Source organism: Scyliorhinus canicula, chromosome 3 (assembly GCF_902713615.1).
Source record: "Scyliorhinus canicula chromosome 3, sScyCan1.1, whole genome shotgun sequence".
In the NCBI taxonomy this organism is placed as follows: Eukaryota; Metazoa; Chordata; class Chondrichthyes; order Carcharhiniformes; family Scyliorhinidae; genus Scyliorhinus; species Scyliorhinus canicula.
The window spans coordinates 8287955-8313316 of NC_052148.1; the positions used below are offsets into that span (position 1 = coordinate 8287955).

General features: G+C 50.0%; 1 protein-coding gene across 1 annotated transcript in view; it reads left to right on the forward strand.

Moving 5' to 3' along the window:
- The first annotated feature begins 3511 nt into the window (after nucleotides 1-3511).
- The window catches only part of LOC119963600 (programmed cell death protein 4-like), a 62232-nt gene continuing 40381 nt past the window's right edge, over nucleotides 3512-25362 (forward strand). The window contains 5 exon segments of the mRNA XM_038792932.1: nucleotides 3512-3647; nucleotides 7419-7799; nucleotides 15702-15799; nucleotides 16170-16193; nucleotides 16195-16284. Coding sequence (XP_038648860.1) covers nucleotides 3512-3647; nucleotides 7419-7799; nucleotides 15702-15799; nucleotides 16170-16193; nucleotides 16195-16284 — 729 coding nt within the window.

Sequence of the window (25362 nt, forward strand, 5' to 3'; positions counted from 1 at the left end):
CTCCCCACGCCCCACTGACATTATCCCCCCCTCACCACTGGACAGCAAGCACCCCCCACCCCCCCCCCACACTGGACAAGGCACCTCCTCCCCACCCCACTGCGTACAGCACCCCCCCCACCGCCCACTGGACAGCACCTCCCCCCCCCCCACTGGACTCAGCACCTGCCCCTCCCCCCCCCCCGCCAAACCACTGGACAAGCATCCCCCTCTCCCACTGGACAGCATCATTACCCCCCCCCCCCAGCACCCCCCCGCACTGGACAGAGCACACTCCTCCCCCCCCCCATTCCCCCACCACTGGAACAGCACCCCCCCCCCCACTGGGAAACATCACCTCTCTCCCCCCCCCACTGGACAGCACCCCCCCCCACTGGACAAGCACCTCCCCCCCCCCCACGGACAGCACCCCCCCCCCCCACTGGACGCACCCCCCCCCCCCCCACCTGGACAGCACCCCCCTCTCCCACTGGACAGCATCATACCCCCCCCCCCCGCAAGCACTGGACAGCACCCCCCCCCTCTCCCCCACTGAACAGCACCTCCCCCCCCCCCCACTTGACAGCACCCCCCTCCCAGGACAGCACCCCCCTCCCCCGCCCAGGACAGCAGCCCCCCCCCCCCGACTGGACAGCACCTCCCCTCTACTGGACAGCACCCCCCCCCCCAGACTAGCCAGCACCTCCCCTCTACTGGACAGCACCCCCCCCCCCCTCTGGCCAGCACCTCCCCTCTACTGGACAGCAACCCCCCCCCCCCTCTGGACAGCACCTCTACTGGACAGCACCCCCCCCCCCCCCGACTGGACAGCCACCTCCCCCCTCTGGACAGCACCCCCCATCCCTGATCCCTGGACAACACCACCCGCCCCACCCACCCACTGGACAACACTCCCCCCCCCCCATCGAACAGCACCCCCCCCCCCCTGGGCAGCACCTTCCCCCCCCTCCCCCCCCCGCCCTGGACAGCACCCCCCACCCCCCTCACTGGACAGCACCCCCCCCCCTCCCTGGACAGCACCCCCCACCCACTGGGCAGCACCCCCCACCCACTGGGCAGCACCCCCCTCCCTGGACAGCACCCCTCCCCTCTGGACAGCACCCCCCACCCACTGGACAGCACCCCCCTCCGCCTCTGGACATCGCCCCCCTCACTGGGCAGCATCCACCCCCTCCCTGGACAGCATCCCCCCTCCCTGGACAGCATCCCCCCCTCCCTGGACAGCATCCCCCACTGGACAGCATCCCCCCTCCTCCCACTGGACAGCACTCCCCACCCCCCCACTGGACAGCACCCCCCACTGGACAGCACCCCCCACTGGACAGCACCCCCCAACTGACAGCACCCCCACTGGACAGCACCCCCCAACTGGACAGCACCCCCCCCCCCCCCACTGGAAAGCACCCCCCTCCCCCCACTAGACAGCACCCCCTCACTGGAAAGCACCCCCCCCCCCCCCCCACTGGACAGCACCCCTCCCCCCACTGGACAGCACCCCCCACTGGAAAGCACCCCCTCCCCCCACTGGACAGCACCCACCCCCCCCCCCCCACTAGAAAGCACCCCCCTGCCCCCACTGACAACACCCCCCCCCCCACTGGGCAACACCCCCCCCCTCCCCCCACACTGGACAGCACCCCCCCTGAACAGCAACCCCTAGTCCCCCCCATCTTCCCCCCCCCCACTGGACAGAACCCCCAGTTCTCCTCCCACCCCCCCCACCCCCACCACTGGACAACCCCCCCACCCCACCACTGGACAACACCCCCCACCCCACCCCAGACAGTACCCCCCCCCCACCCCAGACAGTACCCCCCCCCCCCCCCCCCCGGACAGCAGCCTCCCCCCTCCCCCTCAGTACCCCCTCCCACCGGACAGCACACCATGTTTAGCATGGTCAATCCACCTAACCTGCAAAGCATTGGGCACTTCCGTGGGGTGTGTGCTGCTCGCCCATTGGCTGGACATCCCTGGCTTCAGTTACTGGGTTTATTTCTGTGTATCTATTTTAAAGTGTTGACTTCTCTCCGATGTTTTTCCTTCCTCAGTGTAAATTGCTGCAGGCTTTACACCACAAGAAACAACCGCAGGCCTCCACTCCCCTGCTTCACTGCTCATAATGGAAAGAAATGTTATTGTACACCCTTCGGAGGCCTAAGGAAGCCTTTGTATTTTTTTTCTTCCCCAACTTTGGTCAGGTGATATTTTTGCTCCAGTAACTCCTCCCACTGTCCTGTTTGATCTGAGGCAGCAGCAGGAATGGCAACTTAACCCATCAGTTCCAGAAATTGAAGTGTTTTGTTTGTAGTCCTGAAACTGCCTTCCCACTTGTTTACCTTATTCTGATCACCAGCCGTGGAGATTCCTGTATCGCGATGCAAACTGTTTCATCATTCTAACAAATCCTTACTAATGGGGCAGTATGTGAAAAATGAAAATTGCTTATTGTCACGAGTAGGCTTCAAATGAAGTTACTGTGAAAAGCCCCTAGTCGCCACATTCCGGCACCTGTTCGGGGAGGCTGTTACGGGAATTGAACCGTGCTGCTGGCTTGCCTTGATCTGCTTTCAAAGCCAGCGATTTAGCCCAGTGAGCTAAACAGCCCCTATGTATGTGGCACAGTGGTTAGCTTCACAGTGCCAGGGTCCCAGGTTCGATTCCCGGCTTGGGTCACTATCTGTGCGGTGTCAGCACGTTCTCCCCGTGTCTGCGTGGGTTTCCTCCGGGTGCTCCGGTTTCTTCCCACAAATCCCGAAAGACGTGCTGTTAGGTAATTTGGACATTCTGAATTCTCCCTCCGTGTACCCGAACAGGCGCCGGAATGTGGCAACTAGGGTATTTTCACAGTAACTTCATTGCAGTGTTAATGTAAGCCTACTTGTGACACTAAAGATGATTATTATTAATCTGAAGGATAGGAATCAGGGTATACCTGTTTGGCTCAGTGAGATCTATGAAGACGCATGTTTTTGACACAGTCAGCAGAGTAGGACAAGATTTTGGCAACACTTGGTTGTCCACCATAGCTCTTCAGTCTAATGCGCCTCCTTCCATGACATGATGTGGAGATGCCAGCGTTGGACTGGGGTGAGCACAGTAAGAAGTCTTACAACACCAGGTTAAAGTCCAACAGGTTTGTTTCAAACACGAGCTTTCGGAGCGCAGCTCCTTCCTCATTCACCTGAGGAAGGAGCAGTGCTCAGGAAGCTAGTGTTTGAAACAAACCTGTTGGACTTTAACCTGGTGTTGTGAGACTTCTTACTGTCCTCCCATGACAACATGGACTGCACTGTTCAGCTTGTCTCCACATCTGACAGATTTGACTGAAGAATTCAGTAAAGCAGCACCATGTCCTCGCCCCCCCCCCCCCCCCCCCCCCCAATCTGATTGGCATCGTCTTCCTGCTCTTGACCTTTGCCTTTCCTGCAGATATTGGAGGATATGCACACTAGGTCAGACGACAAGTTCTGCTGCGATTGAAAGCAAAGTCAGAAGTTCCAGGTGCGGCACTATGGCACGATCCGCCTCTTCAGGATTAACCTGTTTGGCCGACAGCCTGCCTGGTGATTGTGTATCGTCATTTTTCATTGATGGAGGGATGTGGACGATGAATCCTGACGACTCTGAAACACAAATTCTCACGGGTTGTAGGTAGGAAGGAGCAGTGATTAATCTGTTTCTTCTTCGGCCAGAGTGCCCCATTCAAAATCAGTTAACAGGAACTGAGTGGAAGGCAAATTATAAATTAACCTTTATTGCACGAGACTTGACGCCTTTCTGTAATTGCACTGAGCTTTGGTAAGATCAAAGTGCTGATTGTGTACCATTTTCCCCATTACCTGAGGAGTACACTTGCTTTCAAGGGGGCAAAATGAAGGTTCACTGGATTGATTCCTAGAATGAGAGAGTTGATCATCTCTGAGGAGAGATTGAGTGGAATGGGCCTATATTCTCTGGAGTTTCAGTCAAGGTATTGGGAATATTTGGAAGCTGTGGATCCTCAATGAGCATGTTCTAGGCTGAGATCAATAGTTTGGGATACTCGGAGAATCAAGGGGCACGGGGATTGGAGTGCAAAGTGGAGCTGATGTCACCGTTTGATTGTGTTCTTGTTAAATGTCAAAGCAGGCTGCAGGAGATGTTTGGCCGATTCCTGCCCCTCACCTGCTTAAACCCAGCTGTCTCACACACACGAGAGAATTGTACAGGGATTTTATACGCTGACACATTGAGGATATATATTCCTTTTTTTATTTGCCGACTGTCGATGTTACAGAAATTGTAAACCCGGCCAAGTAGGGGGGCCTAGTAACAGCACCACTAGTCTTAGGAGAGGCTAGTAGGATCGAATGCAGTTTTTAAAATATTGTTTGTTTCTTGAGATGTGGGAGTCGCTGGCCGGGGCAGCATTTTTGGCTCATCCATAATTGCCCTGGAACTGAGTGCTTTACTCGGCTGTTTCAGAGAGTAGTTAAGAGTCAACCACATTGCTGTGGGTCTGGAGTCACATGTAGGCCAGACCAGGTAAGGACGGAAGATTTCCTTCCCTAAAGGACATTAGTGAACCAGATGGGTTTTTAACAACAATCGGGCGATAGTCTCCGTAATGGTGCCTATGAAACTATCGTTCAAATCTAGATCGGTGAACTGAATGGGATTTGAACCCATGTCCCCAGAGCCCAGTGCAGCCGGTGGCACAGTGGTTAGCACTGCTGCCTCACAGCTCCAAGGACCCAGGTTCAATTCCTGCCTCGGGTGACTGCCTGTGTGGAGTCTGCAAGTTCTCCCCGTGTCTGCGTGGGTTTCCTCCGGGTGCTCCGGTTTCCTCCTACAGTCCAAAGATGAGTAGGTTAGGTGGATTGGCCATGATAAACTGCCCCTTAGTGCCCAATTGTGTGCTAGTTAGGTGTGGTTATGGGGTTGCGGGGATGGAGCAGTGGGGTGTACCTAAGTAGGGTGCTCTTTTACAGGGTAGGTGCAGATACAATGGGCCAAATGGCCTCCTGCACTGTACGGATTCTATGAGAGGCCTGGACCTGTGACATCGCCATTGGCAAAAATTGGCAAGTCCTGCTGCAGCTTTGTAGAACCTTAGTTAGGCCACACTTGGAGTACAGTGTTCAATTCTGGTCGCCACACTACCAGAAGGATGTGGAGGCTTTAGAGGGGGTACAGAAGAGATTTACCAGGATGTTGCCTGGTATGGAGGGCATTAGCTATGAGAAGCGGTTGAATAAACCCGGTTTGTTCTCACTGGAACGACGGAGGGGCGACCTGATATTGGTCTACAAAATTATGAGTGGCATAGACAGAGTGGATAGTTAGAGACTTTTCCCCAGGGTGGAGGGGTCAATTACTGGGGGCATAGGTTTAAGGTGCGAGGGGCAAGGTTTAGAGGAGATGTACGAGACAAGTTTTTTACACAGAGGGTAGTGGGTGCCTGGAACTCGCTGCCGGAGGAGGTGGAGGAAGCAGGGATGATAGTGACGTTTAAGGGGCATCTTGACAAATATGTGAATAGGATAGGAATAGAGGGATATGGTCCTCGGAAGGGTGGGGGGGGGGGTTTTAGTTCAGACGGGCAGCATGGTCAATGCAGGGTTGGAGGGCTGAAGGGCCTGTTCCTGTGCTGTAACTTTCTTTGTTCTTTCTTGCCTGGGCCTCTGTTGTCTGTAGTATACAGAAACGGTTTGGAGGAAATTGTAGCTGGTCTGATTAGTAAGTTTGCGGATAACACCAAGGTTGGTGGAGTGGGAGATAGTGTTGAGGATTGTCAGGATACAACAGGACATAGATACGTTGGAGAATTGGGCAGAGAAATGGCAAATACAGTTTAATCTGGACAAATGTGAGGTCATGCATTTTGGGAGGTCTAAAATAGAGGGGAAATGTACCATAAATGAGGTCTACAAGATTGAGGGGCATGGATAGAGTGGCTCAGCAGGCACTCTTTCCCAGGGGGCGTAGGTTTAAGGTCTGTGGGGCAAAGTTTAGAGGATGATGTGCGAGGCAGGTTTTTTACACAGAGGGTGGTGAGTGCCTGGAACGCGCTGCCAGGGGAGGTTGTGGAAGCAGATACATTAACGGTGTTCAAAGGGCATCTTGACAAACACATGGATAGGATGGGTATAGAGGGAAATGGTACTAGGAAGTGCTGAGGGTTTTGGCCACGGGTGGTAGGTATCATGAGCGGTACAGACCTGAAGGGCCTGTTCCTGTGCTGTATTGTTCTTTGCTGGTAACGAACAGCTTTTAAATGCCTACCAGTTCTAGTTTTTTTTTTAAAGCTTTTTGCTTCTGTTGAGTAACCGTCAGATTTGATAGCGGTGGAAGATTGTGCTCTATCTTTCCTGTGAATGCTGCCTTCTCAGTGTGGACAAGGGTTTCTGCATGTTAATTGAGAGTTATTATCTGGTTACTGTGGTCCCATCAACACTTCAGAGCCGATGGTAACCTTTGAGTCACCAAAATCTTCAATAAGATCTAAACTGCTGTAATACAACAGTATAAAAAAAACACTGCCCTAAATTAACAACAAAATGGAGGCCATTTAGGCAGGAATGGTCAGGCAAGAAAGCCCAACATTATATATCCCGATCTTCAGGTGTGTCACGAACACTTTAATCACAGAAAATGGTTCCTCTTCAAGGACTAAGAACATTCTGGAAAGAATTGTGTTTTAAAAGACCCTATTCACGGGCGGTACGGTGGCGCAGTGGTTAGCACTGCTGCCTCACGGCGCTGAGGTCCCAGGTTTGATCCCAGCCCTGGGTCACTGTCCGTGTGGAGTTTGCACGTTCTCCCCGTGTCTGCGTGGGTCTCACCCCCACAACTCAGAGTGCAGAGTAGGTGGATTAGCCATGTTAAATTGGCCCTTAATTGGAGAAAAAAAATAATTGGATACTCTAAACAAAAATGTTTAAAACCTTAAAAGTCCCTATTCGTTAAAGGGTTAATGCAAGAACTCTGACTGCTTTACTTGGAAGAGACATCCATTTAAAGAAAAGGTAATTAAACAGCTTTAAAGAAGCTGGAAATCTCTTGACCCTGGTGGACTGTGTTTAAAATGGGTCATATGGTACTTTACGGTTCTGGAAAGAAACCCACGCCTGGAATACTTCATAAAAGGTTTTCCTTTGAGAAGGAGGAAGAGGAGATGATAGCAGCCTTTTTGCAGTCCAGGACCAGTCCACAGCCACAGGTGAATAGAAGCTGTTCCCTAGTTGTTCTACAAACTCCACACGGACAGTGACCCAGAGCCGAGATCAAACCTGGGATCTCAGCGCCATGAGACCGCAGTGCTAACCCACTGCTCCACCGTTAAATATCTTTTATTCTGGATAACAGAAGTAAAGGTAAACAATTGGCCATTTTCATGAGTGAATCAAACTTTTAAACTAATGGAGCCTGTGGAGTAGTGGGCCCAAACTGCACACTCTCCCATCCCGCTTGTGAAGGGAAAACAAAATACAGACAAAATTTTCTTCTGCGATCCTTTAACTTTAAATCTCTTCTTCATGTCGGTTTATATTTGGCGAATCCTAAAGACCTGGATGAGGATGATGAGGATTTGAACGATGGTGAAGTGAATGGGAACGGGACTCCTCAGGAAAAGGTGCTCCACGAAGCTCGCATTAAGGCAAAAGCTAAACGGCGGCTGAGACGCAATTCTTCTCGAGACTCTGCGCGGGAGTCGGCGGCAGAGAGCAGCGAAGCGGCTGCAGATCCAAACACTTCCAAAGGAAAGCTGAATGACCGGAAATCGCGATGTGGAAAAGGACGAGGTCTTCCGAAGAAAGGTAAGTTGTGTCGGATTGTCCTGTCAGGTCTCAGTGGCAAAAACCTTCCCAGAAAAGCAGAGCGAAATGTGACTTGAATTGTGTTTATTCCAATTCTCTCCAGACTGGCCTCCCATCTTCCACCTAAAGTCCTGTTTCCCCCATTATCCGATGTCTAGCAACAACTTGATTTTAAAATATCCTATCCAATCCCTCTGTGGTCTCACTCCTGCCCTAGCTCTGTAATATCCTCTGTGATGTATCTGCATTTTTCTAATTCTGACCTTGTGTGAATCCCAAATTCTGATCATTGGTGGCTGTGATTTTTTTTTTCTAGGTGCTGAGCTCTGTAATTTAGAATCCCTCAATAAACCTTGCACCTGTATATAACAAAGAAAAGTACAGCATAGGAACAGGCCCTTCGGCCCTCCAAGCCTGTGCCGACCATGATGCCCGAACTTAAAAAAGAAACTTGTGCCTCGGTCCGTATCCCTCTATTTCCTCCCTATTCATGGACCCATCCAGATGCCTCTTAAATGTTGTTAATGTGCCTGTTTCCACCACATCCTCTGGCAGCGTGTTCCAGGCACCCACCACTCTCTGTGAAAAACCTACCCCGCACATCTCCCTTAAACTTTCCCCCTCTCACCTTGAACCTGTGCCCCCTGTAATTGACACTTCCACCCTTGGAAAAAGCCTCTGACTATCCACCCTGTCAATGCCTCTCATAATTGTGTAGACCTCTTATCAGGTCTCCCCTCAGCCTCCCGTCTTTCCAGTGAAAATAATCTTGGTCTATTCAACCTCTCCTCATAGCCAACACCCTCGAAACCAGGCAACATCCCGGTGAACCTTAGAACGTTACAGCGCAGTCCAGGCCCTTAAGCCCTTGATGTTGCGCTGACCTGTGAAACCCCTCTAAAGCCCATCTACACTATTCCCTTATTGTCCATATGCCTATCCAATGACCATTTAAATGCCCTTAATGTTGGCGAGTCCACTACTGTTGCAGGTAGGGCATTCCACGCCCTTACTACTCTCTGAGTAAAGAACCTACCTCTGACATCTGTCCTATATCTATCTCCCCTCAATTTAAAGCTATGTCCCCTCGTGCTAGACATCACCATCCGAGGAAAAAGGCTCTCACTGTCCACCCTATCTAATCCTCTACTCATCTTGTATGCCTCAATTAAGTCCCCTCTTAACCTTCTTCTCTCTAACAAAAACAGCCTTAAGTCCCTCAGCCTTTCCTCATAAGATCTTCCCTCCACACCAGGCAACATCCTGGTAAATCTCCTCTGCACCCTTTCCAATGTTTCCATATCCTTCCTATTATGCGGCAACCAGAACGACACACAATACTCCAAATGCAGCCGCACCAGAGTTTTGTACAACTGCAACGTGACCTCATGGCTCCGAAACTCAATTCCCCTACCAATAAAAGCTAACACACCGTACGCCTTCTTAACAACCCTATCACCCTGGGTGGCAACTTTCAGGGATCTATGGACATGGACACCGAGATCTCTCTGCTCGTCCACACTACCAAAAATCTTACCATTAGCCCAATACTCTGTCTTCCTGTTATTCCTTCCAAAATGAATCACCTCACACTTTTCTGCATTAAACTCCATTTGCCACCTCAGCCCAACTCTGCAGCTTATCTATGTCCCTCTGTAACCTGGAACATCCTTCCGCACTGTCCACAACTCCACCGACTTGAGTGTCATCTGCAAATTTACTCACCCAACCTTCTACGCCCTCCTCCAGGTCATTTATAAAAATGACGAACAGCAGTGGCCCCAAAATAGATCCTTGCGGTACACCACTAGTAACTGAACTCCAAGCTGAACATTTCCCATCAACTACCACTCTGTCTTCTTACAGCTAGCCAATTTCTGATCCAAACCGCTAAATCACCTTGAATCCCATGCCTCCTTATTTTCTGCAATAAGCCACGTGGGGGGGGCAGCACGGTGGCCTAGTGGTTAGCACAACTGCCTCACGGCGCTGAGGTCCCAGGTTCGATCCCGGCTCTGGATCACTGTCCGTGTGGAGTTTGCACATTCTCCCCGTGTCTGCGTGGGTTTCGCCCCCACAACCCAAAAAATGTGCAGAGTAGGTGGATTGGCCACGCTAAATTGCCCCTTAATTAGAAAAAATGATTGGCTAATCTAAATTTTTTTTTTTAAATAACCTACGTGGGGAACCTTACCAAACGCTTTACTGAAATCCATATACACCACATCAACTGCTTTACCCTTGTCCACCTGTTTGGTCACCTTCTCGAAGAACTCAATGAGGTTTGTGAGGCACGACCTAACCTTCACAAAACCATGTTGACTGTCCCTAATAAATTATTCCTTTCTCGATGATTATACATCCTATCTCTTATGAACCTTTCGAAGACATTGCCCACAACAGAAGTAAGGCTCACTGGTCTATAGTTACCGGGGTTGTCTCTACTCCCCTTCTTGAACAAGGGGACAACATTTACTATCCTCCAGTCCTCTGGCACTATTCCTGTAGACAATGACAACATAAAGATCAAAGCGAAAGGCTCAGCAATCTCCTCCCTAGCGTCCCAGAGAATCGCAGGATAAATCCCATCCGGCCCAGGGAATTTATCTATTTTCACACTTTCCAGAATTGCTAACACCTCCTCCTTATGAACCTCAATCCTGTCTAGTCTAGTAGCCTGTATCTCAGTATTCTCCTGGACAACATTGTCTTTTTCCTGTGTGAATACTGACAAAAAATATTCATTTAGCACCTCACCTATCTCCTCGGACTCCACGCACAACTTCCCACTACTGTCCTTGACTGGCCGTACTCTTATCCTAGTCACTCTTTTATTCCTGACATATCTATAGAAAGCTTTCGGGTTATCCTTCATCCTACCTGCCAAAGATTTCTCATGTCCCCTCCTGGCTCTTCTTAGCTCTCTCTTTAGATCCTTCCTAGCTAACTTGTAACTCTCGAATGCCCTAACTGAACCTTCACGTCTCATCTTTACATAAGCCTCCTTCTTCCTCTTGACAAGTGATTCAACTGCTTTGGTAAACCACTCTTCCCTCGCTCGACCACTTCCTCCCTGCCTGACAGGTACATACTTATCAAGGACACGCAGTAGCTGTTCCTTGAACAAGCTTCTTTGCCCTCTCTCCAAAACTTCCACGTCCTTCTGATAATGTGGTGATCAGAACTGCACACAATACTCCAATTTATACAGCTGCAACGTGATTTCCCAACTCCTGTACTCTGTGCGCCGGCTGATGAAGGCAATCATGCCATCTGCCTTCTAAACCACCTTGACCACCTGTGTTGCCACTTTTAGGGAACTGTGGACCTGCACACCCAGATCCCTCTGTATAGAACATAGACATAGAACAGTACTGCACAGAACAGGCCCTTCGGCCCTCAATGTTGTGCCGAGCCATGATCACCCTACTCAAACCCACATATCCACCCTATACCCGTAACCCAACAAACCCCCCCCCCCCCCGTTAACCTTACATTTATTAGGACACTACGGGCAATTTAGCATGGCCAATCCACCTAACCCGCACATCTTTGGACTGTGGGAGGAAACCGGAGCACCCGGAGGAAACCCACGCACACACGGGGAGGACGTGCAGACTCCACACAGACAGTGACCCAGCCGGGAATCGAACCTGGGACCCTGGAGCTGTGAAGCATTTATGCTAACCACCATGCTACCCTGCTGCCCCTAAATGTTAATGTTCCGAGGGGTTCTGCCATTTACAGTATAATTCATACCTAGATTTGATCCTCCAAAATTCATCACCTTAAATTTGTCCGGACTAAACTCCATCTGCCATTTCTGTGCCCAAATCTCCAATCTATCTCTATCCTGTTGTATCCTCTGACAATGCTCGGCACTATCAGCAACTCCATCAATCTTTGTGTCAGCTGTAAGCTTACTAATCAGACCACCCACATTTTCTCAGGATCATTTATAGATACTGCAAACAATAGAGGTCCCAGCACTGATCCCTGCGGAAGACCGCTAGCTACAGATCTCCATTCTGAAAAACACTCTCCCACTGCTACTATCTGTCTTCTATAACCAAGCCAATTCTGCATCCATCTAGCCAGCCCATCCGAAATCCCATGTGATTTTCGTTTTTGTACCAGACTGCCATGTGGGACCTTGTCAAACGCCTTACTAAAGTACATATAAACTGCATCCACAGCCCTTCCCTCATCAATTTTTTTTGTGACCTCTTCAAAAAACTCTAAAGTTGGTGAGACGTGACCTTCCCCATACAAAACCACGCTGCCTGCCACTAACTAGTCCATTTTCCTCCAAATGTACATACATCCTGTCCCTCGGTATCTTTTCAAAAGCTTCCCCCACCACTGACGTCAGGCACACCGGCCAGTAATTTGCTGGAATATCCCTGCCTCCTTTCAAAGAGAACAAAGAACAAGATAGCAAAGGACCAGGCCCTTCGGCCCTCCAAGCCTGTACCGGCCATACCATCCTTGGCCAAAGCCCTCAGCACTTCCTTGTCCCGTATCCCCTCCCCATCCTATCCATCTATTTGTCGCGATGGCTTTTGAACGCCGCTAATGTATCTGCTTCCACAACCTCTCCCTGGCAACGTGGTCAGGCACTCTTCACCTTCTGTGAAAACCTGCCTCTCACATCCCGTCTTAAACAAGGGAACAACATTGGCTGTTCTCCAGTCCTCTGGAACCTTACCTGTGGTTAAAGAGGATGTGAAGATATCTGTTAAGGCCTCAGCTATTTCTCCCCTTGCCTCCCGCAGTAACCTGGGAGAGATCCCATCCGGCCCCGGGAACCTGTCTACCTTAATACAATTTAGGATACTCAACACTTCCTCCTTTGAGAAATTGACGTTCTCAAAAGCGTTCACACACCCATACCTGACCTCCGCATCCACCATGTCTAGTTGCCCATCCCCCAGGGCATTTAAGAGTCAACCACATTACTGTGAATCTGGAGTCATATGTATTTCCATCAGGGGCTGCTTTAACACAGTGGGCTAAATCGCTGGCTTGTAATGCAGAACAATGCCATTAGCACGGGTTCAATTCCCGTAACCAGCCTCCCCGAACAGGCGCCGGAATGTGGCGACTGGGGGCTTTTCACAGTAACTTCATTGAAGCCTACTCGTGACAATAAGAGGTTATTAATATGTCCTTCTCCCTGGTGAATACCGATAGAAAGTACTCATTAAGGATTTCACCCACTTCCGGTTCCACGTATAACTTCCCTCCAATTCCTTCGATCAAACCTTTGGTCAGCTGCCCCCTCGTATCTCCTTGTCCAACTTTGGTAAACACTTCTTTGATGTTAAAGGCACTACATAAGTGCAAGTTATTTTAAAATAGTTTGAGTTTCGTACTTAATCAAAGCAAACAATTAAAACAGTGGGCGCCTCTTCGAAGGAGATGGAGAGGGGTAATTCCCCGGAGAGATTTGAAAACGAGGATTGAAAATTTGAACATTTTCTGATTGGGAATGAATGCAGAGCAGCAAGGAGGGTCAGGGTGAGAGATTAATGGAATTTTATGCGCGCAAGGACATGGGCAGCAGAGCTTCGGATGACTGAGGGTAGAATGTAGAAAGCCAGTCAGTATGTTAGAATAGTCAAGACCAGAGGGAATGGAGGCGTGAAGGAGTAGGTGAGCTGACACAGAAGCAAAGGCAGATAATGTTACCAAGGTGGAAATAGACAGTCTTAGTGGTGTGTGGTATTGTCGTTCGACTAATTGCAGAACCACAAGCGAGATTCCAGACTAATCCAGAGATCCCGGGAAATGCTCTGGGGTCCCGGGTTCGAATCCCACCACTGCAGGTGGTGAAATTTGAATTCAGTAAAAATCTGGAATTAAATGTCTAGTGACGACCATGAAACCATTGTTGATTGATGTAAAAACCCATCTGGTTCACTAATGTCCTTTTAAGGAAGGAAATGGGCCGTCCTTACCTGGTCTCGCCTACATGTGACTCCAGAGACACAGCAATGGATTGGATTTGTTTATTGTCACGTGTACCGAGGTACAGTGAAAAGTATTTTTCTGCGAGCAGCTCAACAGATCATTAAGTACATGGGAAGAAAAGGGAATAAAAGAAAATACATAAAAGGGCAACACTAGGTATACACTGTAACTACATAAGCACCGGCATCGGATGAAGCATACAGGGTGTAGTGTTAATGAGGTCAGTCCATAAGAGGTCATTTAGGAGTCTGGTAACGGCGGGGAAGAAGCTGTTTTTGAGTCTGTTCGTGCGTGTTCTCAGACTTCTGTATCTTCTGTCCAATGGAAGAAGTTGGAAGAGTGAGTAAGCCGGGTGGGAGGGGTCTTTGATTATGCTGCCCGCTTTCCCCAGGCAGCGGGAGGTGTAGATGGAATCCATGGATGGGAGGCAGGTCCGTGTGATGGACTGGGCGGTATTCACGACTCTCTGAAGTTTCTTGTGGTCCTGGGCCGAGCAGTTGCCATACCAGGCTGTGATGCAGCCAGATAGGATGCTTTCTATGGTGTATCTGTAAAAGTTGGTAAGGGTTAATGTGGACATGCCGAATTTCCTTTGTTTCCTGAGGAAGTATAGGCGCTGTTGGGCTTTCTTGGTGATAGCGTCGACGTGAGTGGACCAGGACAGATTTTTGGAGATGTGTACCCCTAGGAATTTGAAACTGCTATCCATCTCCACTTCGCCCCGTTGATGCTGACAGGGGTGTGTACTGTGGCTGACTCTTAAACGCCCTCGGGGATGGGCAATAAATGCTGGTCCAACCAGCAACGCCCACATCCTGTGAACGAATTAAAAAACAAGTTATGGCACGAATTTGAGGACTCGAACACAGCTGGGGATTAAATGTGACACTGCGAACAGTCTTGTTCAGCTTCAGACTGTCTGCAGTAAGAAGGGTGGAGCTGATAGCCAGGGAACAGAGTTTGGCATGGCTTCAGTCTTCCCAATATTTATTTGGAGGAAATTTCTGGATTTCAGATAAGCTGTTTGATAATTGAACAAGCAGAGGAGTCGCGAGAGGTAGTGGTGAGTTCGAACTGGGTGTCGTCAGTGAAGATGTGAAAACTGACCATGGTTCTGGGTGATGTCACTGAGGATAGATCCGTGGGGATACCAGAGGTAACGGTGCGGGAGCAGGAAGAGGGGACATTGCAAATGGCTGTGATTAGAGAGATGAGAATGGCAGACGGTGAGAGCAGCCCCACTGGTTCGCTGGGTGTGGTGTTGGAGGAGGATGGTGTGGCCAACCCTGTCAATGGGTGCAGACAGGTATAGAAGGAGCAGGAGGGAAGGTTTATCTCTGGTAACTTCCTAGTAAATTTGCACTTTTTCCAGGATTGTTCACTCTCCAATGGCACCAAGGCAGGCCAGCAGCACAGGTTCAATTCCCGTACCAGCTTCCCCGAACAGGCGCCGGAATGTGGCGACTAGGGGCTTTTCACAGTAACTTCATTGAAGCCTACTCGTGACAATAAGCGATTTTCATTTCATGTACAGTTGTACACAATCCACTTTGTATAAATCCTAAATTTATACTTGCAAAATTGTAAAAGCCACAAATAGTCACACTAAGGGGAAGAAGGCTTCAAACTCCATCTTGGTGACTTGCCCTTGCTGTGGATTAATTACTCGTTGTGTGATGGGATTTCTGATTACATGAGGTGGGCAAACGAGGAGGCCATTCAGCCCTTTGAACCCACTGTATCTAACAATCATGTATCTAAAGATCATGGCTGATTGTCATCGGACCTTCACTTCCCTGCCTTGGCCCTATTCTCCTTGATGCTTTTTCCTCTCAATAGAAATCGATGTATCTTAACCTCCCAATTGTTCACCCAGAATTTTGTATTGCTGAATAAACGGTGCCATTATAACCACTGTGTTCATTCCAGGTGGAGCTGGCGGGAAGGGTGTTTGGGGTGCAGCTGGAGTTATTTATGACTATGAGGAGCCGGATGCTCGAGATCCAAACTATGATGATGATGTCCAGGTGGGTATGTTCTGGCATCCATAATACAACAGAGTACGAGGAGGACACTGGTCAGCACGCTTTAGCAATGAATTAGTATTGGACATGATTTGAGATGTGATATTCGGGGCCTATGATTGGAGATGTTCAGAGACTTCTCATTTTACTCATCGCTGCTTTCTGCTAAAAAGCTGCTCTGGTATTGATCTTCAGACACAGGACTTTAATCACCACAGAATTTGTACAAGTAATCTGCTTTAGCTGAGATACTGGGGAGTGACGATGGGGAATGATCTCTTTCTCTGCTCAATCACCGTAGATAATCACTGGAGGATAATCGAGGCAGTATCTATAATATGGCAATGAGTGTGTCTGTCTGTTTTCCTGTTAGGGGGACACAGTTTATGGGAAGATGGTCCCCGGAATTGGATGAAAACGCACTGCAAAAGACCGTGACCCCAATTGTGAAGGAGTACTTCGAACATGGAGATGGACATGAAGTGGCAGTAAGTCACGGGAGGTCTCCTCACCCAGTCCTCCAACTCTCACCTCCAACCGTTCATTCATTCACCATTCTCTCTCTCTCCCTCTCTCCCTCTCTCCCTCTCTCCCTCTCTCCCTCTCTCCCTCTCTCCCTCTCTCCCTCTCTCCCTCTCTCCCTCTCTCCCTCTCTCCCTCTCTCCCTCTCTCCCTCTCTCCCTCTCTCCCTCTCTCCCTCTCTCCCTCTCTCCCTCTCTCTCTCTCTCGCTCCCCCGTGTCCTCTGTCTGTGAACCCTGTTGCTGGACACATCCACTATTAAGAACATCCTTATGGCATCTACCCTGTATAGTCCTATTAGAATCTTATAGGTTTCTGGGTGATCTCTCTCTCTCTCTCTCTCTCTCTCTCTCTCTTCCCCCCCCCCCCCCCCCCCCCCCCCCCCCCCCCCCCCCGGGCTCTCAATGGGTATCACTGCTACCCCCAAGGATTTGGTTTCGGTTCCGGCCACGGGTGAGTGACTGTGTGGAGTTTGCACTTTCTCCCTTTGTCTGCGTTTCCTCCGGGTTCCTCCCACAGTCCAGAGATGTTCAGATTAGGTGGGGTTACGGTGGGGAGGTTGGTCTAGGCAGGGTGCTCTTTCAGAGAGTCGGTGCAGGCTCAATGGGCCGAATAGTCGCCTTCTGCTCTGTAGATATTCATAGAATTTCCCTCATAATTTATGGCCATTCAGATAATAGTCTGCCGTCCTGTTTTGCCACCAAAGTGGATAGTCTTGCATTTCTCCAAATTATGCTGCATCTGCCATTCATTTGCCCACTCATTCAACGTGTCTAAATCAGACTGAAGGATCTCCGCATCCTCCTCACGGCGCACCCTCCTGCACAACTTGGTGTCATCTGCAAATTTGGATTTATTACATTTTGTTCCCTCGTCCAAATCATTAATATACATTGTGAATACTTTGCTTCCTGTCTGCCAACCAGTTTTCTATTCATCTCAAGACACTGCCCCCAATCCCATGCGCTTTGATTTTACATGCTAACCTCTTGCATGGGACTTTGTCGAAAGCCTTCTGAAAGTCAAATATACCACACCCATTGGTTCCCCCTTATCAACACTACTAGTTACATCATTGAAGAATTCCAGTAGATTTGTTAAGCATGATTTCCCCTTCATAAATTCATGCTGACTCTGTCCAATTCTGCCAGTGTTTTCGAAATACTCTGCAATGAAATCTATGATAATGGTTTCTAGAATTTTTCCCACTGCCAACATCAGGCTGACTGGTCTATAATTGCCTGTTTTATCTCAACCTCCCTTTTTAAATAGTGGAGTTACATTAGCTACCCTCCAATCTGTAGGAACTATTCTGTTCTCATTACACAATACCCAGTCTAGGATGGCCTGTTCTCAAGTTGGTTTCTCAAGATAATGGTCCAGAAAACCATCCCATATACACTCCATGAATTCCTCCTCTACGGTATTGTGGCTAATTTGATTTGCCCAATCTATATGCAGATTAACATCTCGATAATTCCATCATTGCATACATAGTTTCCTGTTTAATGCCATTACCAACATCACTGCAGTTTGTGGGTCTATATACAACGGCCACTAATGTTTTTTTGTCCCTTGGTGTTTCTCAGCTCTACCCATACAGATTCCTCAGTGTCGGAGCTAAAAATCCTTCCTCACTACTGCGTTAATTTCCTCATTAACCAGCAATGCAACTCCACTGCCTTTTCCTTTTTGTCTGTCCTTTCTAAATCCTGAAAATCCCTGAAAGTTCAGTTCCCATCCCTGGTCACCCTGCAGCCATGTCTCGGAATCCCAATTATATCATATCTGTTTACATTTGTTTGCATGATTAGTTCATCTGCATTCCTGTGAATGCTCTGTGCCTTAAGGCTTCTCTTTTTTCTTATAAATTTAGAGTACCCAATTCATTTTATCCAATTAAGGGGCAATTTAGCATGGCCAATCCACCTGCCCTGCACATCTTTCAGTTACGGGAAGAATGTGCAAACTCCACATGGACAGTGACCCGGAGCTGGGATTGAACCTTGGGCCTTGGTGCCGTGAATCAGCAGTGTTAACCACTGCGCCACCGTGCTGCCGTAAGGCTTCTCTTTTTATCATGTCTCGCCCCCAATATTTCTCGCTGTGGTCCTGTTTGATTCTGGCCCTTGATCTCTCTGCATATCACTTTCCTTATTCCCCTTTCTGTCTTTAGTTTTTGTCCTTGATTCCCCCTCATCTGACTCCTTGCATATGTTCCCATCCATCTATCCCTCTGCCCTTTTAATTTAAACACTCCCCAGCCTCTAGCAAATACTCTCCGCAGGACATCAGTCCCAGTCCTGCCCAGGTGTAAGCCGTCCAGTTTGTACTGGCCCTACCTTCCCCAGAACCGGTCCCAATGTCCCAGGACCCCCCCCCCCCCCCCCCCCCCCGCCACCCCACACACACACACCACCCCTCAATTCCTCAATTCCATATATCTTGCTATTTCTACTCTGACTACCACGTGGCATTGGTAGTAATCCTGAGTTCACTACCTTTGAATCCCAACTTCTCGACTTTCTTCCTAACTCCTCATATTCTGCTTTTAGGACCTCATCCCTTTGTTTACCGATGTCATTGGTACTGATGTGCACCATAACCACTGGCTGTTCACCATCCCCTTCCAGAATGTCCTGTAAGCACTCCGAGACATCCTTGACCCTAGCACCAGAGAGGCAACATACCATCCTGGAGTCTCGTTTGTGGCCACAGAGATGCCTACCTACCCTTTAAAGTTAAATCCCCTACAACTGTTGCATTCCCACACTTTTTGCCCCCCGCCCCCGCAGAAGAAGCAACCGTGGTGCAACAAATTTGGCTGTTGCTGCTTTCACCTGAGAGGTCATTCCCCTCGACAGTATCCAAAGTGGTATATCTGCTTTGCAGGGGATTGGCCACAGGAGATTCCTGCTCTGCCTGCCTAGCTCTCTTGCTCTGCCTGGTGATTACCCATTCCCTTCCTGCCTGTGGAGTCTGAGCCTGCAGTGTGACCACCTCTCTATACGTTCTATCCACGACACTCTGCCTCTCGGATGCTCTCGCGTGTCCGCAGCTGCTCCATTTCTGAAACCCAGGCTTCCAGGAACTGCAGCTGGAGACACGTCCTGCACACATGCTGGCCCCGGGCACTGGACACGTTCCAGGCTTCCCACATGGAGCAAGAGGAGCAAACCATGGCTTTGAACTCTCCTGGTGTGACTTTAAAAACTTTAGAAGATGCTTAACATCAGATTATATCCAATTCTCTATAACCCTTCTTTCCTGGTCCTCATTGCTACCAATTATCTCTCTCTCTCTTTATCTCTCTCCGTCTCTCTCTCTCTCTATCCCTCCCTCTCTTCCCCCTACCCGGGGGGAGGCAGTGGCGTAGTGTTAATGTAATTGGTGACCATCATTGATTCTCATAACCCATCTGATTCACTAATGTCTTTTAGGGCAGGAAATCTGCCATCCTTACCCAATCTGGCCTACGTGACTCCAGTGCCATAATAATGTGGTTGATATTTATATGTCCTCTGAGGTGGCATAGCAAGCACTTGGTTTAAGTGCAGTTAGGGATGGACAACAAATACTGGCCCCATCCCCTGAATGAATAAGAAGTGTCTGCTCTGTCTTCACTGAATAGCACCTTTAACTGCATTGGTCTCGCTCACAATATCCTCCCCAGTCCTAAATCTCTCTCCCTCACACCAATTTCCATCCATATCTTCTTTGCCTTTACTGAGCTCTCATTGGGAGCAGTGGATCGGGGGGAAGCCTTTTGTGCTCGATTTCCATCTGCTGAATCTTCCCAGAGCTGTTCCTCCAGCTAACTGGTCCATTTCAGTCTGCTCTGTGTTTTGGTTCATGACGCTCACTCCCTTCCATCCACCTGCTCCTCACACTGTTAGTTTTAATGAGGGTGAGCGTGCCTGCTCCACAGTGGGATAGTCCTCTGGTCAGGTAGCACGCCCAAACCGACATCACAAACCCGGGTACTGTCAGAGGTAGGCAGTATTTGCACCACCTAGGTCCCAGGTAGTCAATATCCGAGTGCAACAACCTCTTTGTGACCTTCGGTGGCGCCGTCATCACCGAATTCCTCATCATCAATGTCACTGTTGACCAGAAGCTGAACTGGATCAACCACGTTAGCACCATGGCTATAAGCGGACAATATCCCGACCACTGTATAGTACGGTAGCATAGCGGTTAGCACTGTTGCTTCACAGCACCAGGGCTCCAAGTTCGATTCGCGGCTTGGGTGACAGTCTGTGTCTGCACGTCCTCCCCGTGTCTGCGTGGGTTTCTTCAGGGTTCCTCCCACAGTCCAAAGATGCGCGGGTTAGGTGGATTGGCCATGATAAATTGCCCTAGACAGGGATAGGGTGGAGGTGTGGGCTTGGGTAGGGTGCTCTTTTCAAGGGCCGGTGCAGACTCGATGGGCCGAATGGCTTCCTTCTGCACTGTAAATTCTACGATTACCAGGTGCAAAAGGGGAGAAATAAAATAATTGTCCGTTGAGTCATGCACAAACTAATGATCAAATGTAGTCTTCAGATGGTACAGAGTGGGGGGTGCAGACGTCGAACCATTTTAAAATCATCCATTGTCCTTGTTTGATTTTTAGGTTACTGCTCAACAACAACTGCTCCCTATATTTGTATAGCACCTTTCACATAATGAAACCTCCTCAGGCGCTCCATGGAAACATTATAAAACAAAGTGTGACACCAAGCCACATAAGGAGATATTAGGGCAGATGACCAAAAGCTTGGTCACGAGGTAGGTTTGAAGAAATGTCATAAACTATTGCTCACTTTAATTTTAAAGAGTAATGTTTAATGGCAGTTTGGAAACGGTATGGATGAGCTTGTTCCTGATGGACAGTTCCTGGACTGGGTGGGGAAGGATAGTTTGGGGAGAGGAGGAGGAATGGTGTTGAGATTGAGCCTTTCATATTTCACATGCTGACAGCCAGTTTGGCGCTAGTGGGGGGCGTTGGCGATACAGTCAGGGGAAATCGGAATGCAAGGGTACAGACTAACTTGGAGGGAGTGTTGCTGTTACAAACATAAGTCACCCATACAGTGTACGTAACAGTCACACCGTGGCTAAGAAGTCAGCATGTGGGACAATGGAGAAATTGAGTCGAAGGGGTAGCCGGGTCTATGATTTGATGTGTAACACTGGCACTTTGCAGAGTGAAAGCAGAAACAGAACTAGTATCTATGGACTGAAAATGGTGGTGGTCTTCCAGAGCTTCAACTAAGCTATTGACTTGGTAGCAATAGTGTAACCCATTCAGTCCTTTGAACCTGTTCCCACCTTTCAGTCAGAGCCTGGATGGTATACTCCAGCTCCACCTTCCTGCCCCGTTCACGTATCTCTGCATTTCCAAAGTATTCAAAAAATCTAGCTCTGTCTTGAGTATGAAAAAAGAAGACTGATATCCACAGTCCCCTGGGATGAAAAGAAAGACTTGTATTTATATGGTGTCGTTCAGGACCTCCGACCATCCCAAAGTGCTTCACAGTCATCAGTGCAATCTCCCACATTCAGATTCACAATCACAGAGTTACTGTCCAGAAGCAGGCCATCTGGCCCCCATCTGGCCCATTGTGTCTGCACTGGCAACACAATGGGATCATGAGTCGATCGTCTGTTTTTGGGCGTCTTTTGAGGGATAAATGTTGGTTAACACATCGGCGAGAAGGTCTCTGCTCTTTCCTGAATGGGGCCATTATTTAATGCCTCAGCTGAAAGACAGTGTCATAATATCCACTCCTGTATATAATGAGATGCAGACAGGCAGTGATTGACACACAGGATGACCAGTAAGCACACAACACAGTGCAGCCAATCACCAGACAGGACACTACCACTATAAAGCCAGAGGGCACTAGGTTTCCCACTCTCTCGGGACCCAGCCACTGAGACAGTCAGAGTCCACGAGCTAGCCAGTGCAAACACCATGCGGTAGCTAGTAAGTCTGGTCAGGCCACTACAAGGTCTCCAGTCAGTTCAGTATAATGTCGACCCACAGCTGAACAGGTATATCAGTTCTATCGTTGAATAAAACAGTGTTGAATTTTCTCCAGTGTTAGACGTCTGCTTCTAGCTTCCCTGCATCGAGTGCAGTCCACATCGAACCAGCCTGCCTAACACATCATGGTACCAGAGTGATACTGATCTGGACGGACCTACCTCGAGTGAATCAGCATTGACCAGCAAGCAGCCATGGGGCTGGTTTAGCTCACTGGGCTAAATCGCTGGCTTTTAAAGCAGACCAGGCAGGCCAGCAGCACGGTTCGATTCCCGTACCAGCCTCCCCGGACAGGCGCCGGAATGTGGCGACTAGGGGCTTTTCATAGTAACTTCATTGAAGCCTACTCGTGACAATAAGCGATTTTCATTTCATTTCATTTGATCCGGTGAAATGGAAAACATCCAGCCTCCTCCGCATCTCCGGCAACCTCGGCGCCAATTGGAAGATCTTCAAGCAAAAGTTCCTCTTGTACATCGAGGCCTCCGACCTTGAAGCCGCATCGGATGCCAGGAAGATCGCGCTATTTCTCTCCACAGCGGGGGATCACGCCATCCACATCTACAACTCCCTTACGTTCGCTGAAGGCGAAGACAAAACAAAATTCAAAACAGTCCCGCTGAAGTTCGACAGCCACTGCGACATTGAGGTGACTGAGAGCTTTGAACGGTACGTTTTCCAGCAGAGGCTTCAGGGTAAGGATGAACCTTTTCACTCCTTCTTGACCCATCTCCGCATCCTAGCGCAGTCATGTAACTATGACTCGACAGCTGATTCCATGATCCGGGATCAGATCGTTTTCGGGGTCCACTCCGACTCCCTTCGGCGGCAGCTCCTGAAAGTCAAACAGTTGACCCTCCCTGTCGCTATCGAGACGTTCGTTGTCCATGAGCATGCTGAGAATCATTACTCCCACATCAGGGCGGCAGAGACTGCAAAGCAGGCCTCCCACGAGGCGGAACGGGTGCAGGCCATCGCACAGATGCAGGGCCTGAGCATCGAGGAGAGTGGCCGTTTTGCTGGCTTTTCCCGGGTCCCTGCGCATGCGCGTCACGCCCGAGTGGACGACGAGACCGACAACCTGACTGCACAGGTGCGTACGTCGACTGACTGCACTGCGCATGCGCGATAGCGCACGGAACGCGCTGACGTCCGCGTCATGGCGTGTCCGAATTGTAGCTCCGCCCACTTAAAGCGGCAATGTCCGGCAAAAAGACGCCGCTGTCTACAGTGTGGCAAGCTTGGCCACTACGCAGCCCTTTGCAGATCTGCACCACCGCTCAGCAGCCAGCGATCCCAGCTGCGGCGCAGAAGTGTCCACTCAATACAACAAGGCATGCCAGATTCCGATCCCGACAGCCTAACAGACCCTGATGCTGAGTGTCTCAAGTCCCCATATCGGGTGGGCATCAAAACGACACATGCGCTGCCCTCACCTCAACGGCGAAACGCCTCTCCATCCTCAGTGTGGATCCCGACGAAGAGTGGTGTGCTGTCCTCACAGTTAACCAGGTTCGCATCAGGTTCAAACTGCACACTGGCGCATTGGCGAACCTCATCTCAAAATCCGACCTCGACACCATTCGCGCCAGACCAAGCATTCTTCCACGGGCCTGCCAGCTCCTTGACTACAATGGCAATGCCATAGCTGCCAGTGGCTCGTGTCAACTAGGGGTATCCAACAAGGCGATCAAGGCGACGCTGGGGTTTGAAATCGTCGGGCCTGACAGAGCATCCCTGCTCGGTGCTCGAGCCTGCAAACTCCTGAACCTGGTTCAGCGAGTCCACACCATGTCATCCTCACAGGCGATGGCCTCGCCTGATGGAAACTTGCAAGCCGACATAGATGACAACATTATCACGCAGTACCACAGCATATTCGATGGGATGGGCACGCTCCCATACCAATATAAAATCCTGCTCAAGCCGAACGCCACCCCTGTAATTCATGCACCACGTCGGGTTCCAGCACCCCTCAAGGATAGTCTGAAGAAGCAATTACAGGACCTCCAAGACCAGGGCATCATATCGAAGGTCACAGAGCCCACAGACTGGGTCAGCTCCATGGTCTGCGTAAACAAGCCATCAGGGGAGCTTCGCATTTGAATTGACCCAAAGGATTTAAACCGCAACATCATGCGCGAGCATTACCCGATACCAAAACGTGAAGCGTTGAACAGGGAGATGGCTCATGACAAATTCTTTACTAAGCTGGACGCCTCCAAGGGTTTTTGGCAAATACAGCTGGACGCGTCCAGTCGCAAGCTGTGCACGTTCAACACCCCGTTCAGCCGCTACTGCTACAACCCGGATGCCCTTTGGCATCATCTCTGCCTCCGAAGTATTTCACCGCATCATGGAGCAGATGATGGAGGGCATTGAGGGGGTGCGAGTATACGTTGATGACGTAATTATCTGGTCCACAATGCCCCAGGAACAGATCGATCGCCTCAGGAAGATATTCCAGAGAATCCATGAACATAGGGTGCAATTCTCCGCACTCACGACGGTGCGGAGAATAGCGTGGCTCGTAAAATTTTACGGCCACGCTAGTCCGACGCCCTCCCGCTATTCTCTCCCCCCCCCCCCCCCCCCCCACGCCCGGCTCCCGATACGAATCGCTGCCGCCGTTTTGTTACGGCCAGCAGCGATTCTCAGCTGTCCGATGGGCCAAGTTCCCAGCCCTTTACGGCTGTTTTTACGAACGGCAAACACACCTGGTCTGGCCGTTCGGAAAAACGGCCGTAAAGTCCCGATTTTTAAAACCATGGCACCGATTGGCACGGCAGTACCACGGCCGTGCCAAGGGTGCCATGGGCCCGCGATCGGTGGGCATATGACGCGTCAGCCGGCGCAAACTCTGGCAAGCGGGCTTAACGAAATTCGTTAAGCCCGCGATGCCGGAGTTTACGGCGTCGGCATGCTAGCCCCGACCGGGGACCAGAATCGGTTCCCGGTCAGGGAGGGGGGGGGCTGGCGTCAAACCCGCCCGGATTTGACGCCAGCCTTACGATT